The 17470-nt window shown below is 46.7% G+C and overlaps 3 protein-coding genes across 3 annotated transcripts; all 3 read left to right on the top strand.

Annotated features, from left to right (window-relative positions):
• Positions 1-1384: 1384 nt before the first annotated feature.
• On the top strand, positions 1385-7578 carry tekt2 (tektin 2 (testicular); the record flags this gene model as incomplete). The annotated part of the gene is given in 10 exon segments (XM_080005794.1): positions 1385-1540; positions 1803-1928; positions 2389-2582; positions 2584-2592; positions 3328-3471; positions 4480-4594; positions 5845-5952; positions 6106-6249; positions 6789-6868; positions 7380-7578. Coding segments are annotated over 10 exon segments (1275 nt in total).
• Positions 7579-10128: 2550 nt separating this feature from the next.
• LOC307234091 (free fatty acid receptor 3) lies at positions 10129-11124 on the top strand (the record flags this gene model as incomplete). Its single annotated transcript, XM_080005679.1, has 1 exon — positions 10129-11124. The coding sequence occupies one exon, from the start codon at positions 10129-10131 to the stop codon at positions 11122-11124; it is 996 nt and encodes a 331-aa protein (XP_079861805.1).
• Positions 11125-13125: 2001 nt separating this feature from the next.
• LOC307234014 (free fatty acid receptor 3-like) lies at positions 13126-14091 on the top strand (the record flags this gene model as incomplete). The annotated part of the gene is made up of 1 exon (XM_080005552.1): positions 13126-14091. The coding sequence occupies one exon, from the start codon at positions 13126-13128 to the stop codon at positions 14089-14091; it is 966 nt and encodes a 321-aa protein (XP_079861678.1).
• Positions 14092-17470: the final 3379 nt, after the last annotated feature.

Raw genomic sequence — 17470 nt, 5'->3', positions numbered from 1 at the left:
ATGTAATTGTGTAACATCACCATTTCACTCTGCCCTGTATTAATGCTTCGTGGGTCCACTACCAAAGGTTTGCAGTTTGTTCATGGGCTGGAATGCACGTTCCTAGTGGATGGTGCTGCATCCTCTATGTTTACTTATTTTTTTTATTAAATAATACCCTTTGCTTAGTTGCTTTTTCGCTATTATTACAATCGCCTTTAATTTAGAGATGCTGTACAAGGTTAATTATTGTTTATGTCAGTCTACAGTAACCTCTCCCTGTAGTCTAATGTCAGGCCCCAACTACAACAACAACAAAAACGAGCTGTTGCTGGGAGCCTAAATAAAAATTTGACGGTAAACACTTTACACTACTTTGTAAAGTTAGATTTTTGTTATTTTTGTTAGTTCCAGGTTATTGTAATATAATTAAAATATACTTTTTTTTTTCCTTTTAGACCTTTCCACATTATTATTATTATTATTATTATTTTATTCTTATTTATTTTATTTTTGCTGTTTCCGGGTGATGTTAATTATTAAGACGCTGCTGGTCGCTTGGCAACGGCGTGATCAGTTTGCTCAACACGGTACCGGCCCCGCGCGACGCCCGCCTCCCAAAAATCCCGCGGATCCCGGTGAGTGCAACAAACCTGATCAAGCAACTCGATCAGTCCAACAATGAGGGTCTGAACCGTCTGAACCGCCGGTTGGTGAATATTGACGTTAATTACCACGTCGCGTCTCCGACTGACATTGAATCGGTGTCGTCACCATCTGAATGATATATTTGCGTCATAGCACTTTATTATACGACACGCTTCACAGCATGGGATGTATGTCCGCAGATGTAGGTTATTGTCTTGGTGGGTTTTTTTTTAATGGATGAAATAACAATGATTAATATCAAATGATACTCTTCAAAATGTGCACACTGATGTAACGTGTTAAATACAAATGGGATTACTTTTCAACTTGAGTGAAACAATGATCCTTTCATACAGTTTGGGGCAATTGATAATTAATACATGAGATTGTGTTTCTGTAAGTGGAGAGCATGCACAATTCTGTTCATCTATATATATATATCAGTGCATACATGGATGGATGTATAGATTGATGCTAGATGGAATGATAGACAGATGGATGGACGGACAGACAAATGGATGACCGATAGATAGATACATGGATGGATACATAGATAGATGGATGGATACATAGATAGATAGATGGATGGATACATGGATGGATACATAGATAGATAGATAGATGGATGGATACATAGATAGATGGATGGATACATAGATAGATGGATGGATACATAGATAGATGGATGGATACATAGATAGATGGATGGATAGAATTCTTACCAGTGTGACTTGACTATTTCCTGCCCCGTCTAGAGATGTCGGTTCCTCCAGCAAAGCCCGGCCTCCGCCTCAGCGTGTCCCATTGGCACGGCAACAACCAGCAGCTCTCGGCCGCAGCAGAACACGAGAGACACCTCTCCAACGAGGTCCGTCAGGAGGGACGGACGCTCCGCAGCGAGACCACCATCAAGGTGCTCCGCCACCCTCCCGCCTGGCAACGCGCTTATTATTGGATGCCATTTAGTGGGAATAGTGGGGGCTGAAGTTCTCTACTGGTGCCGACGCCTTGTAAACGCCATCACGCTGAAGTTGAACCGGTCATCTGTTGTCGTCCCCCCCCCCCCCCCCCCCCCCCCGGGGACCCTCCGGAACCTCCATCCGTATCTGTGTCTCTCTATCGCTTTATCTCTCAGTTTAATGCTGATGAGTTTGTGGCGTTTGTTCCTGCTCCAGACGATCTGGGACGAGCGGCAGAACGGCCGCAGGTTGAGCGACAGGATCTGGGACGTCGCTCGTTGCAAAGAGACGCTGGAGATGTGTGCACAGGAGGTGGACAAGGAGATGGAGGCTCTGACGCTGGTGATTTCACTTATTATATTCAGTATATATACAGTAAATATACTGCATACATACTCTATGTGTACTGTGTATGTACAGTGTATACATATTATTGCATCATTGCACATTATTGTCTAATCTGTGCATAACGCTCTGGACTGTGTAGTATTCCCACTGTACATAGACACAGGCATATTCATATACATACATATATTTAGCTTTTGTGCTACTTTTGCTTCTTGTGTGTTTGTGTGTGTGCATATAGCAAGTTCCAAATCGGTGAAAGCACTTTCAAAGTTGTGTTCATAACAATTCTAATTAGTTTATGATCTGGTTGGTGTGTGTGTGTGTGTGTGTGTGTGTGTGTGTCTTCGTGGTCTTTGAGGCTCGAAACCAGCTCAGTTCTGCTTGAAATGATTTCCCAAAATATAAACTATAGAGATGTTGAAATTGATTAATTATTCACACATGATTGTGACAGTTCAAGGAGCAGGTGGAACAGGCGCTGGTTGCCACGGTGACGCCCCTGGAGGTCAGCGTGGAGTGCCTGACCCTGCGGGACGGGCGGTGCGGGGCGGAGCTGGTCAGCGACCCGGTGGAGGAGCAGCTGAGGAGGGAGGTGGAGCTGATCCAGAGCAGCCAGCAGGTCCTGCAGCAGCACGTGGACAAGGCCTTAGCAGCTCTGGTGCGGGAAACGAGAGACTCTCCGTTCCAAAAATAACACTCCTGCAATTACGCAATTTGTGTAAACACTGTCTTTCCGCATCTTTTTAATAATGCAAATTGGAGCATTTGGAGGTGTTGTTATTTCTCAGTGAAGGCGTGGGAATAATGAAATGGTGGCATTCTAATGTGCTTCCACGTTTTGTTTACTTACATTTTAGAATAAATAAAGGCAATTTCAAGTTTGCAATTTGCATGATTAAAAAAAGGTAACCAAGTGAAAAAAGTATAAGTAATATAATATAAGTTAGAAGTAAGTAGTTGTCTGAAAGAATATTTAGTATACATCTATACAGCATATTTGGTATACTTTTTATAGAATTAAACTATTATACTTGAGTTATACTGCAATTGATGACTAACTTATGTTGCACTTACAGTAGTGTGTAAGAATTTGTACATTTGGTTACTGTTGATGACCACAATAACACTTTTAACAAGTATATGACAGTACTGCTCAAGTTAGGCTATAGCTTCAATATATTTTTTCTATAAGTGTACTTACTGTACACCACACTTGAGCACATCAACAACTAAAAAGCTCTAGTTTAAATTAGTGCATAGAAGTAACTATGAAATGCCAAAAAGTACACTACAACTATACGCACAAAAAGTACAAAGGGGTGGAAATATACCTTTTAACACTCTTTGTATACTTAAAAATATACACCTCCCCCCCTAAACGTGCTGATCCCAGCGTTCTGCAGGAGCTGCGCCACCAGCTGACCATGGACCTGCAGAACAAGATGGACGCCCTGCAGATCGACACGACGTGTCTGTCGCTCACCGTGGAATCTCCTCTGATCTCCATGAAGAGCGACCCCGCCCGCATCCCTTCAGGGTGAGATGGAGCAACAGAGTTCGTTATAAGACTACATATAATAGTGTTGTGATAGCCACACCTCGGAAACATAAAAATTAAAATTAAATACATATATATGTGTGTGTGTGTGTGTGTATATATATGTGTATGTTATCGGTCACTCTACCTTGCTGTTTGACCTGCCCAAGCACTGCCCTCTTTGGAGAACTATTTACCACGTTTGGGTCTATAGACAAACGATCACTACTCCAAGAGGGGGAGAATCACCACTGGTGAGACGATTACACGTAGAACCAAACAACATTTACACAAAAACATAAACATTGGACGACAACACGTATTGAAATACAGTGAATTAGGTCCAGGAAAACTGGAACTACAAGTGGGCACATGGCCCCTTACTGTCTTAGTTATGGCAGTAAATGAGGGAGGAAAGGGGAGGAATGCAACCAGGAGGGTGCTGGGCACTCGAAGCAGGTGTGGTGGTGTGTGCGTCTGTGTGTGATGGGAACGCCTGTGTGTGTGTGTGTGTGTGTGTGTGTGTGTGTGTGTGTGTGTGTGTGTGTGTGTGTGTGTGTGTGTGTGTGTGTGTGTGTGTGTGTGTGTGTGTGTGTGTGTGTGTGTGTGTGTGTAAGGTGTCCACCGGTGAGTGTACATGACTTACAGTAACTCAATTGGTTCGGTAGTATGTCATACCCCACATCTCTGACTGGACCTGGAACTTTATGGAGCATTACAGTGACGGATCCATACGATCGGCCAGTCATATGAGTAACAGACAGCACAGCACACACAGGCAGACAGACAGACAGTCTGACAGACAGGCAGACGTCCAGCAGCACGTAATACACACGGTTTAAAACTTTAGAGTAGAAAGTCACATCGCGGACTTTCTTGCAACTTTCTTACAGTATTGACACTCCCGTTAGCGTGCAATCGGATCGTTTCCTTGACATGTGAACCTGTGCCGGTGTGAGACGAGTTAAATCCGTCAGATGACACGATGCAGTGATCCTCCTGTTCCAGTTCTGTCACTCCGCAGCAGTGGGCGCAGTTCAGCCAGTCCAACGTGGCTCGCGCGCGGGAGGCCGTGCACGCGTCCCGGCAGATGAGGGAGGACATGAGTCTGACTCGGGCCCAGGTACGCAGGGGACCTCGTACATTTGTTCATATATTATTTGACATTTATTTGTAAAACATGAAGCATAGTCAAGAATGCAAACAGGGCTACTTGTAGATATAGTGTAAACATTACAATACAGACAAAGGTAAGGTTTCACTGGAGGTCATTTAGGGCTACCACATATTTCTATCTCACAACATATGTCAATGTGTCCGTTGACGGCGATTTTGCCCGTTTGCAGAAAACATTGTCCAGAGCACAGGGGCGGCCGTAGTGATTTGGAGGCCCCGGGCAGGACCAATGTGAGGCCCCCTCTCCACCTCGCTTCATGCAGGCGCGGCTGGTGAACAAAAACTTTTTAGAGGGAGCTGTTTTCAGTGAGCAAAGCGGAATGAGAATTCTACCTGAACCATTCAAACGCTCTCCACTCAGTTAGAAGAAGACAATGGGAAAAAGAAAAAGATGATGAATATAATAAATACTATTCCAGAACAGGACAGAAAGTGTTCAAACTCTTTTATTAGAAATGGTATTGATCCTGTCAGTACTCCGACTTGTAAATACTAATGGATGTATTGTAATAGAGAACATTTCAACACAATTTTTCACATGACATAGACAGGTAATGGGCCATTTCTGCAGACTTTCACGTCTGAGTCCTGCTCCTTGAATCTAATGATTGGAGGAGGCGACCAGGCTTCATGGGTTCCACGAGGAGCTCAAAGAGATAAGTCGTCGGATGAGAACTTGAGGGTTCGGGGTGAGCTTTCGAAAGCCGGTACCAAACCGGTGCCATCGAATCCGTGAGAAGTCCATTCACCTAAAGGGCCGAATCTCTAAAAAGAGTCAAACTTAGGGGGTGTGTGACTGTGCAGGGCGCCAATCGCTGGAGTGACAAAGGAAGTTTGTATGAAGAAAAAAATAAATAAATCCACACCAATTCACGAGGCCCCCTAGCACGAGGCTCCAGGCAATTGCCTAACTATGCCATTAGGGAAGACCGCCCGTGCCAGAGTATAATGAATATAAACAACTTTAAACTGTTGTTTAATATGAATTTCCAATTTGCAATATGTAGTAGTCCTATATGCGTATTAAATTATGCAATTTTATCAATTGAACAATATTTATTCAATACTTATTCAACTCCCTGGTTAGGGTTAGGGTAACCCTAATCCTATGAAGAGATGCATTTGGGTTCCTTCAGTACTTCACACATCAGCGTTGGTGATGATGTGATTTCACTCAGTGTTGCGTGTTGTGTGCAGCTGCAGAACGACCTGGAGAACCACCGCAGTGCGACAGAGTTCGCCCTCCGAAAGCGCACCCACGCCGAGGAGCAGGCCCACCACGAGCTGGAGTGGCAAATCAAGATTGTGAGCAAAACGAAAGTTGTTTTTTTTCCCCGCAAGCTACCATGGGGGTTTTCTTCCCGTTTTGAGGACTGGGATGGATGTCGGTGTTGTTGTTGTGGTGAAGTGTTCAGTCGTGTCAGTGTTTCTCGCCGGTTCTCGTCTCTTGTCTCTGAGACGGGGGACGAGATCTCGGACATGGAGGGCGACATCCGGGGTCTGGACCAGGACCTGCGGGGGAAGACCGCCTCCCTGAAGCTGGCCCACACCCGGCTGGAGAGCAGGACCGCGAGGCCCGGGGCCGACCTGTGCCGGGATGAGGTGACGCAACCAGAGCGTTAGAAAAGGGGAATGACGTTTTGTCAGCGGCTGAATTAAATGCAAGCGCCGAAGTGGAAGTAAACACTTTAAATAAAGCACACTTGTGTGTAACTATCCAAGTTTACACCAACACCTGCTCGGATTAAACGGCACCTTTAATCAATGTCATGACTTAAATTGTCCAACACTACATTATGACTATTTGACACTGGACATGGATTGGAAGTAGCCATTGATATATACAGTATCAAGGGCACGCCTGAATAAACTAAAGCAAACATACAATTTCATCTGGGTCCTAAATTATGTTCCCACAGGTGTTACATGTGCCGGTTTTGGGAAGTACGTGATGGTGTTTGCTCACCCTATTCAGGAACCAGGTCAGGCCGCCTGAGAAATCTATTTGCAAAAAATCGCCGATATAGAAATCGAGGCTTATCTCGCCGTCATTGTTCGCCTCCGTGGATAACCCGCTGGAGATGGCGCCTCAGATGGGAGTCTGAACGTCAGTAATTCAGCCTTTTCCCTGTCCCGTGCAGGTTCAGCGCGGCCTGGTGGACGAGGTGAACCAGCTGCAGGCGACCATCAAGGCCCTGACGGACAAACTGTCCGAGGCTCAGTGAGTCCTGCATCTCCTTCATACCATCCACACCGCTCGCTGTCATACAAATACCGACCGCCATGTCTTTACTTTAAGAGATGAGTTTATTCTCTTAATATAACAACAAAGTCAACATCATGGGTTGATTTGCTGAGGTGGACAATTCCAGGTTCGGAAAGTGAAAGTCCTGCCCGGTTTTCGCTCCACCCGCTCCATTCGTAGGTTTACGCTTATTAGCAAAGCCAACAAGGTTGAATCGACATCCCGAGGGGGAATTTCGCTCTTCTGAACCCGGATTTTCCACCTCCGCTGTTTTCGCGGCAGACGTGGAAGCCAAGGCCGTTAATTGTGGGTCGGTTCACACACAAGTTCACAGGTAGAGGAGTTGTCCGTACGTCGGCTGTTCAACCACTCATGCACTTCTGCAAAAGGGACCCGGTGGCTTCGCATCCAGCTACCGGAGTAAGAAACCTCTCCTGTCCTAGACTCTGAAGTCCGGACTTAATCCTCCTTTGCTCGGTTTGTCCAGACACTCTCTGCAGAAGCTGCAGCTCCATCGCGCCCGCATGTCGCAGGATCTCTCCAGGAAGCAGGAGGCCCTGTCTCTGGAGCAGCGCACCTCCGCCACCCGCGGCTGCCTCGCTGCTGCCAGCTCCGCCCGGAACCGCCCCGCCCTTGTACGGCTCGTCAACTCCAGCGGCAGGAGCAACCTGAAGCTCCTGGCCTGAGGAGAGTATATGAAGATGTTATATCACTTTATTTCATTATTAATATTATTATTATTATTCAATACTGGCCAGAACTGATTTTGAGGTTTGATGGGTAAGAGGTGAAAAATTACAGGTTCATAAAATAACACTCCTGTTTCCATGTTTTTGCTCCAGCCTCGCTTCCTAATCCTAATAATAATAATAAAAAAACAAAAACTGGCAACACAAACCCATTTGAACACAGATGGAAGTGGAAGATGGAAGATCCAGATGATTTCACTCTCTAGCTGGAGCTAATTGGCAAATACACATGATTTTCTCAAAATCCCGGAGTGGCATTCTTCTTTCTGAACCTGGATTTTCCACCTCCACTGTGGTGAAATCTGACTTATTCTTTGATTGTATTTGAGGTTGTGGCAGTTTCGCCTGCCAAACGCCACCCAAGTAGCGTTTTCAAGGACCTCCGGCACAGAGACACAGACAACGGGGTTGTAGGCACCAGTTTATTGTAGAGAGTGGGCCAGTGGGAATAAACCCAGGAGCAGATAGACATGTTTCATGACCGGGGCTCCTCCCCTGAGTGAGTGTGGGGTTGGAGGTTTTACCTGTTGCTCGGCAGACAGGTAATGCAGCCACTCTGATCCCAATCACCTAGATCCAGGCCATCCCCAAACCACATAAGTTAATTACTGTCAGGACAGTACAGCCTGAAATGACCCACTCTGAAAGAAAGAACGACTGAGAAGAATGACTTTATGGAAACAGAGAAAGAAAGGAAGACCGAAGGACTGAAAGAAAGAAACAAACGAACAAAGAAAATCAAATCGCATGTCATCACACCTTCTCCCTCTACAGCCCTTCACCGTTTAGCCTGTGCAGTTCTTAATAATCTAAATTAAAATTTATTCAAAATGAACACGCTTCCATTTTTTTCTATTTATTTTGGATGAGTATAAAACCTTGACAGTCATGTCAAGGATGTGTATGATGGCGTCAATAAAGCAAATTCCCTCGGCATAATAGTTTCTCCTGCTTTTATTGACAGTATCTGCTTTCATGGGCTTTCACGGCTGTTTGATCAATCACAACGCTGCGTTAGCCACCGCGCTCACATTCTGCTGCCGCTCATTGATGATGTTTTTTTTTGGGGTTTTTTTTTCATCGACTGTCGGCCCTAATGGGATTGTTTATCCCCTCAAACTGTTTGATCTGCAGCCCGAGTCCGAAGCACGCAGCTATTATCGTTGTGAACTTTGGCTTCTGCAGGATCCCTGCTTGAGATGAAAAACAAAATGGATGTAGTACCAACAATAAACCTCCTTTACTGCCGCCACGTCCATCTGCAATGTGTTCAAATGAGTTTGTGGTGCTACTTGTTTTTTTTTTGTTTTTTTTATAAGGGTTAGGAAGCGAGGTCTGATCTTCAGAGGTGTTTTTTTGCCACGGCTGCCATGTTGCGCTCCACATCACAACTGTAAAATAAAAACGACTAAAAACTATTCTTGTAAACATTCAGTGCCTTTTATTCCAACTTATTCTATGAGTAAATAGTGTAGTATAATATGTACAATATGACCAGATATTGACTCCATTTGTATAAGAGCGATTCCCAGCTGCTCTGATTCTACAGGACCAGGTTGTGTCTGAATAAAATGTCCGAAGTTATTTCTCTGAAAAGAGTTTCTGTGCTGAAAGATTAATGCTTCTGTAATGAGCCATTTTTCTTTTCTCCTAAAGAGCCTTTCCGTGACACACACACACTGACCACACAGGTGTGGTCAGTGCTGCAAATACATGGTCCTGTTTCTCTATAGCTATAAAATGACAAAGACGGGCTCCTCGAACAAACAGCCTCCTCCACCCCCGCCGCACCATCATCTTCAGCGCTTTATGACTTTACTGCTCGGCCCTCCAGTTCATTTAGAGTGGCCTGGCTGTCTCGGGATGGCCGCGTGTTTCCTGAGAAGCCGTATCGTTCTGAATCATTTCACTAAAGGGCCCAGATGCGACCCGCGCGTTCGCCTCCATCCAGGCGGCAATTAAGGCGGCCTGGTGCCTCCTAAATGCCACCTACTTCTGCATGGCTGGACGTGAGTCCTTATCTGGCCGCTCTGTCATGATGTCGTGTGCACCTCGCCCTCTCCACGCCTCTCACACGCCCCCCCGGCTCCAGCACTTCCTACTTTTTTTTTTTTTTTTTTTTTTTTTGTCCCGTCACTTGTGCCTGAGGTCTGGACCGCGACGAACCCGCTGCTGTCGCTGTGGGTCCCGACGTGAGGAGCGACGCCCGGCTCTCCAGTTAACCCGGTTGGGGGTGGAGGGGAAAAAAAAGTAAAATTCCTCTTGTTCCAGCGGTTCATCATCAAGGCAGAGAATAAGAAGAAGCTCAACGATGCGAGGCTGTTCTTCAAACGCGCCCCGGAACCAGTGCTCCTTTTTGGCTGCCATCGTCTCCGGCGCTCTCTGATTTGGCTCGGGGCTGCTTCTGGATTTCCCCTCGTGATGGTGACCTGGGCGCGGTGCCGCCCCGCCCTCCGCAGTAAGTGGTCCTCGGCCTGAACGGAAGAGATGAGCGTGGCCGTCGACGACTGCGTGGCCCTGTTCGTCTACTGCTTCACCTTCCTGCTGGGCCTCCCCGCCAACCTGCTGGTCCTCTTCGTCTACGTGCGCAAGGCCCGCAAGCGGGGCGCCACGCCCAACGTGGTCTACGCCCTCAACCTGTGCCTGGCCAACCTGGTTCTGGTGGCCTGGCTGCCCGTCAAGGCGCTGGAGACCTTCCTCCAGGACTGGATGCTGCCCGCCTCCCTTTGCCCCGTGTACAGCTTCTTCCTCTTCTCCTCGCTCTACGGCAGCTGCCTCTTCCTCACGGCCGTGACGGTGGGGCGCTACCTCAGCATCGCCTTCCCCATCGCCTACAAGCGCTACCGCTGCACCCGCATCTCCTGCCTCGTCAGCGTCGTCCTGTGGGGCTTCACCTGGCTGCACCTGGGCTTCGGCTTGGCGGCGGAAGGAGGCGCCCACTTCATCGCCTCCGTCGGCGAGGACGCCTCCGTCTGCTATGACCGCTTCAACGCCTCCCAGCTGGCCGTGCTGCTGCCCCTGCGGCTGGAGATGGCCGCCGTCCTGTTCCTGCTGCCCCTGACGGTGACGTCCTTCTGCACGCTGCGCTGCGTCACGCTGGTGTGGCGCTCCTGCCTGCCGGCCTTCGGGAAGAGGAGGGTCCTGGCGGTGGCGCTGTCCACGCTGGCGGTGTTCGTGGTGTGCTACGCGCCCTACAACGCCTCCCACGTGGTGGGGTTTGTGACGTGGGAGAACGTCAGGTGGAGGAGGGAGGCCATACTGAGCAGCTCCTGCAACGTCTTCCTGGAGCCCGTGGTCATGATGATGCTGTCGCCGGCCGTGTCCCGGGGCATCATGGGAAGGGTCTGCGGCTGGCAGAGCAGGATGAGCGGGACAGGGGGACTTCACCGGCCGCGGCAGACGCCGGCGCAGGATCCCATGGAAAAAGACTTTGAGCAAAAAAGGTTTGGCGAACACCTGCAGGTGTCTTTCTGCACCATTTAGGATTTCAGAACACCAAGATAATAATTGTCACTTGCTCCTTTCTATCTGGTATGACCAAATATTCCGAAGCATTTGTAGAAGATTACCGCTCTATGGTGCAATTGTTTCAACTGGGAAATAGCTGCAGGTGTGTCTTGTCCTCTTTTGGAGAAAGCTTTGATTGTTGGAAGGAAGAAAAAAAATACTTCATACGACGCGCTTTATTTTTAATTGCCATATATTTTGCATGTATATGAACGATTAACGGTTGTACTGAGTGCGGACATTCGCTTCTAATAAAGAAACGTTTAAACCTGATGGAAAGTTGATCTGTTGTCTTTATCATCAGCAGTCGTCACGTGGATTGGATTTAAAATGTCAAATTCTGATTCGAAATGTGACGCGCACGCACACACACACACACACACACACACACACACACACACACACACACACACACACACACACACACACACACACACACACACACACACACACACACAGAGCATCTGTCTCATGTCCATCAATCTCATGGACATGAGATTGTGCATGTGCATGTGTGTGTGTGTGTGCAAGCATGTGTTGTAGTGTGGTGTGTTCCGTGACAAATAAAGACTGTTTCTTTCTTTCTTCTTCTTTCTTTCTCATATATATGCCGCAATCTGAGTATTACAGATTTTTTTTATACACATAGGCCCTAACAGCCATATTTTATACATGGACATGTCTCAGTTGTTTTTTTTTTTGTTTTTTTTTTACTTACTTAATCTATTTGAGAGGAGTAGCAGTACGGTAGAATATGAACACATTATTAACAAAATAAATCATCCTCCGTGTCAAATGCCATTTCCCCCTCTCATCATCGGCAAACAATCATTCATGACATGCGGCGAATGCTGCTGCAATTAATATCAGTCTCACTTCATATACTGGCAGGTAAGCAAAGAGGGAAACCCAGTGAACACACTTCCAGGGGGAATTTTGATGCACAGCCTGTAACGTTGAGCCCAAACGCACCCGGCGAAAAGTAGATCAATTGAGTCAGGATTGTAAACATGACTCATCGAATCCGTTCTGCCCCCTGCTGGGTCACACTCATGCAAAGACCTATGAATCATTCATATTTGCTATCGCCAATGATTCCACTTCCTTCCCTTTCACACAAATCCAACAGTTATTGCGACGCATTTCCACATACATAACACATTTAACAGGTTGCCGAGAGACCTTGTTTGTCCAGCTCAGAGAACAAAGATTGTGCCCATGGCTTATTAAATTTCCGCCGAGCGAAGGACAGGGGTCATGCAGTGGGAGGACACGGTACCAACCCAAGGGGAGTGTTCCCATCTGATCAAACAACGTGCTGCCAAAAGATAGCGCAGGGCCGCCAGAGCGTCCGTGGACCGGGGCGGAGCAGGCGAGCCGAGATGGAGCGCTTCTTTTCCCAGGGTTGACACAGGTACGTCGGTCGCGCTTTTCAGATTTAAACTGCTCATTGAAAAAAACACTGAATTATTCCACATTTAACTGTCAGCGCCCAGTGCATCAAAAAGTAACCTACACCGACATTTTACAGTCTCCAATAAAAAATGGACGCACGCATTTTTTTGGGGGGATATTTCAATAAATGACGTGGTCTTTGGCTGCACTGTGAAGGAAAAAAAAAAATGAAGGAAAAATATTTTTAAATATTTATTTATTTCGTGGTTGTTATTTTCCTGGGCATGGGCTTGTTGTTTTTGACATTTCTGACTTGCAATAACACCGCAAAGAATTTTCAGTGCTTCTGACTTAAATCTGCGCTATTTTTAAAATCAAAAATCTATGTATATATCAACGTGGATATGCGTAAAACCATTCACTTCTACTGTAGATGTAAAATAGTTTATCGGGCTTTTATCTTCCCGAGGGTCAGAGTTTTATTTCATTTTCATTGGCTGCCGATAGACCTCTACACGCCGTGTTCCCATTTCGTCCAGTTTGTCAAAGTCCACGGGTGCTGTGTCGGCCACAGCGGCGGCCATGCCGATCCACCACCTGCTGCTTTTCGTCTACATCGTCACCTTCCTGATGGGCGTGCCCGCCAACATCCTGGCGTTCTTCACCTTCTGCCGCAAGGTGCGCCGCAAGCCCACGCCCATCGACATCCTCCTCCTCAACCTGACCGTCTCCGACCTCATCTTCCTGGCCTTCCTGCCGTTCAAAATGAAGGAGGCCTTGGACAACATGACCTGGAACCTGCCCTACTTCCTGTGCCCGCTCACCGGCTTCCTGTTCTACTCCACCATCTACAACAGCACGCTGCTGCTGACGGCGGTCAGCGTGGAGCGCTACCTGGGGGTGGCCTTCCCCATCCGCTACTCGCTGTGCCGCCGGCCGCGCTACGCCGTGGTGGCCAGCGTCCTCTTCTGGGTGGTGTCCTCGCTGAACCTCAGCATCGTCTACATCGTGCCCAGCTCCGCCCCGCCGGACGCCGCCGGCTCCAACGCCACGGCGGCCACGCCCACCTGCTACCTGGACTTCACCGAGGAGCAGCTCGGAATACTCCTGCCCGTCCGCCTGGAGCTCTTCCTCGTCCTCTTCTGCGTCCCCTTCTTCGTCTGCTGCTTCTGCTACGTCAACTTCATCCTCATCCTCTCGCGGCTGCCCAACATCGGGAGGCGGCGCCGGCTGCGGGCCATCGGGCTGGCCCTCGGCACGCTGCTGGTGTTTGCCGTCTGCTTCGGCCCGTACAACGCCTCGCACGTGGTGGGCTTCGTCCGGCAGGAGAGCGAGGGCTGGAGGGACGTGGCGCTGCTGTCCAGCACCTTCAACGCCTGCCTGGACCCCATCATCTTCTACTTCTCCTCCTCGGCCGTCAGGAGCATGCTGAGCCACTGCTGCGGGAACCTGATGGCCAAGCTGCACATCCTGCGCTGCGGACACGGCCGGTGCCGCCCGGACGTCCAGGCGCCCAAGGCCGACAAGTACAAGGAGGCGGCCCCCTGAGAAGGCTGAAGAGAGTCGTACTTTTTCATCATTTTGTGTGTATTTTGACGAATTTCACGAGTGCGTGTCGTGTCTAATTGACCTAAAGCCAGACGTTTGGCCGGTTTGGGTTTTTGACAGATAAGTGACTTTCAAAGAAAACTGTGAGTACGTTTTATGACTTTCCAAGCGGAAACATGAAGGTTTCCAAGGAGGTGTCCGTACACCACGGCTGGCTGGGTACAGGCCTTTACGACCAGTTTCCTGTCCCTGTATGATGGTCATAAGAAACAGGCAGAGATGCGGTTCTGAGAGCGCATCAACTTAAATGTGTCAGGAATACGTTTTATATCGGTGACTACGTTGCTACGTGCAATCTGTATAAATTCCCAACCTAAAACCCTAACCTTTTTTATAACTGGATTTTTTTTATAACAAAAGATTGTTGTTCCACTGCAAAAAAAAACAAAAACGAAAAATGATTTTGTATACTAATTAAATGCGACTTTCAATTAGAATACTGTTGAATTCGAATGACATTGAGACCCATGTATTCAGCTCTAAAGTTGCTGTAATTTCCTTTTGATGCAAACAGGAGGTAAACCTGCAGACGTCGACGTCGACTTTACGTCTTAACGTCTTTTTTTTTTTTTTTTTAATAACCACATTTATTGGCGACGGATCCTGTTCGCAGAGGTGTCATAGCAGCTGGGTAAACACAGGCTCATCTCCTAACGTTAATTATGGGTGTGGGTGGGTCTGGTCAGACAATGTATAGTTACTCCACAGGTACAATGTGTCCTGGCACCTGAGTGAACTCTACCTGTGTTTACGACACGCTGGTGATTGCTTAATAAACATGCTGTAATTGGAGTTATGTAACGGTAAATGGAAATCACCAATAAAATCAGTAAATCAGCAAATTACATATCAGCTTAAACAAACAAACCAAGTCATTTGATGAATACATGTGACTGTATTTCCATGACTTTAATACTATAGTACTCAAATGACTTCATTTTTAAAATATTATTTTCATATGTCGCAGCAATCTCCCAATAAAACTTTACTTTTAAGAAGGGCTCTGAAAAAGGGGAATTCCGGTGTCTATTTCCGCACTTCGCACTTGACACAAGTTGCCACAGGGACGTTGATTTATCGAAGATGAGTGTTTTCATAAGCCCGCCGGATAAAGCCATTAAAAGCCGCCGTCCAGAACCAGTGCTTGAGTCTGACTGTTCGACTAATTCAGTGTTACAAGCACAGGCAGCCGGAAATGCAAACACTGAGATTACACAAGGCTGTGTCCAGGAGTCCAGGACTTCAAACAAGGCAGATGCTCAGAGGGTTCGGTCATTTCCTGTATTAATGAGCCGCTATGCGTCCAAACACATAACTTTGCTTTATAGGGCTCGGGAAGCTTGACGGTTGCTGTGGGTTACCATGGACTCCCGTTGCCATCGTTGGAGGATCACTTCCATTGAATTGCATAGAGAAATAGATGAAATGTATGTACAAATGTACAAAAATGGAGAAAGGAAGGGAGAAAAAGAGGGGTCGAGGTTTCACACAAGATGCCTGGTACGGTCAGTCAGATGGGTTCAACAAGTTCATGGGATTTTAGTCGATTCTGCATTCTCACTATTCAGAAAATAATATTGAGTTCATACGGTTAGGGGAAGCACACGATCAATTTAAAAGATTCCGATAAATTTAAAAAAGGGGGTTAGGTTTAAAAAATACAGGGGTTTTGGCCTTATGTTTATTCTTAATGAAAGGAAAACCAACAACCCTCTTTAAATTCTGTGGGCCGGATTCGCAAAAGTACAGTATCGCAAGAAAAACAAAATGTTTTCACAAAGAGAATTAACAGAAAAAAAACATTATTCCTCAAAATAATTATTGGAAATAATTGTGTCCTTAAATATTTTCCTATAAACAGGTAATAATAAATGGGATTCTGGAAGAAGTTCTTACATTTCTAGGCTTGCTTTTAATGGATAATAATAATAATAACAACAATATTTATATTTTACCATCTCCAATCACCACCAATTTCATTGTAGTAGTTGTTAGTAGCGGTCAATAGGTCAACTTTAGGTTACTGTTATTTATTTGAGACTACTTGTTTTAGCACAGGAATCTCTTTTGTTTTTATTGAAATAAGTTCATGAGAAAAGACGAAAAAAAGAAAAGGAAAATCGCAAGAAAATATGAAGGAATTACAGCTAAGAACATTGTCATGAACGTCTTCCCGTTTCGTGTTGAGATTTATCTTCGGAGCATTTATGAATCCAGCCCCAGGGTCTCTTTTCAAAACAGCAGGCATGTGCCTTGCTCGGAGGCTGCTACCTCAGCGATCGCTTCCAACGTTCGGCATAAAATGACATCCACCTCCAAGAATAACGGCCGCTCGGGGTATAAACATCATTGTTTTATTGAAGTAACAGAGTTTATCATGCCAGTGGTTGGAAAACACCATGCTGTGGTCACCGCTCAGTGCAGACAGAAGGTGGTTCACTACATCTAGCATTGCGACAACCTCCGAAATACCCAAAAGAACCTTCCTGAACTGGACGCGGTCGTCCCGTCTTCCTCCTTTCCGTCGCCCCTCACCACCGTCAGCAGCCGCAGCAATGGTTCCCAAACTCTCTGAACGATTATTGAGAAGATCAAGTGCATGATTATTGAATATGCTCACTCACAACCCCCCCCTCCCCCCTCCCCGCCGTCGCATAAACTGCAATTAACATTTGGTAAACCAGGGACGCCTCGAGTCAAACCCTCGAGACGTCTCTCCTCCTGTGATGAAGATGTCGCTACACTCCACATCAGTGCATTAAATCAGTGACCTATAACAACAAGCAGATATACAGACAAAACGTGATTTAATGCCCGATGAAAACAATTCACTTTCCTATACATTGTACCTAACAGGGAGAAAGCGTTTCTAAATTCCGTATGTATGCATGTATGCATGTATGTATGTCATAAAGACAGCACTGAGTTTGGGAACCACTGCCAGTGTACTATCCCGAATACCTGAGCTATTGTTTACGCCTACAACCTCCGACAGGCTTCTCGTAAGGCCTTGCACTAAAAAAAATTAAAACCCACACAAGCGTGTCTGTTAAAGATCTTTTAACGCCGTGGTTGCCAGGGGAGAGGTTCCACGGTCGCATCGGTCGACCGCGTCCTAAAATGTGCCACAAGTTTAGACGCATGGCACCAAAGAAGCCAGCATTGGTGGGGAGGGGAGGGTATTTGCGTTTTTAATAATAATAATAATAAAAAAAAAAAAAAAAAAAAACAACAACAACTGGTTAACGCTCCGTTGGGTTGGTGGAGCATTTACATTTGAACGGTCAGCAACCAGCAGCCATGGCTCGTCAACGGTAAA

The sequence above is a fragment of the Zeus faber genome, assembly GCF_960531495.2.
Source record: "Zeus faber genome assembly, chromosome: 1".
Lineage (NCBI taxonomy): Eukaryota > Metazoa > Chordata > Actinopteri > Zeiformes > Zeidae > Zeus > Zeus faber.
Note: the sequence above shows the minus strand (reverse complement) of the source record. Positions and strands in the feature narration are given on the sequence as shown.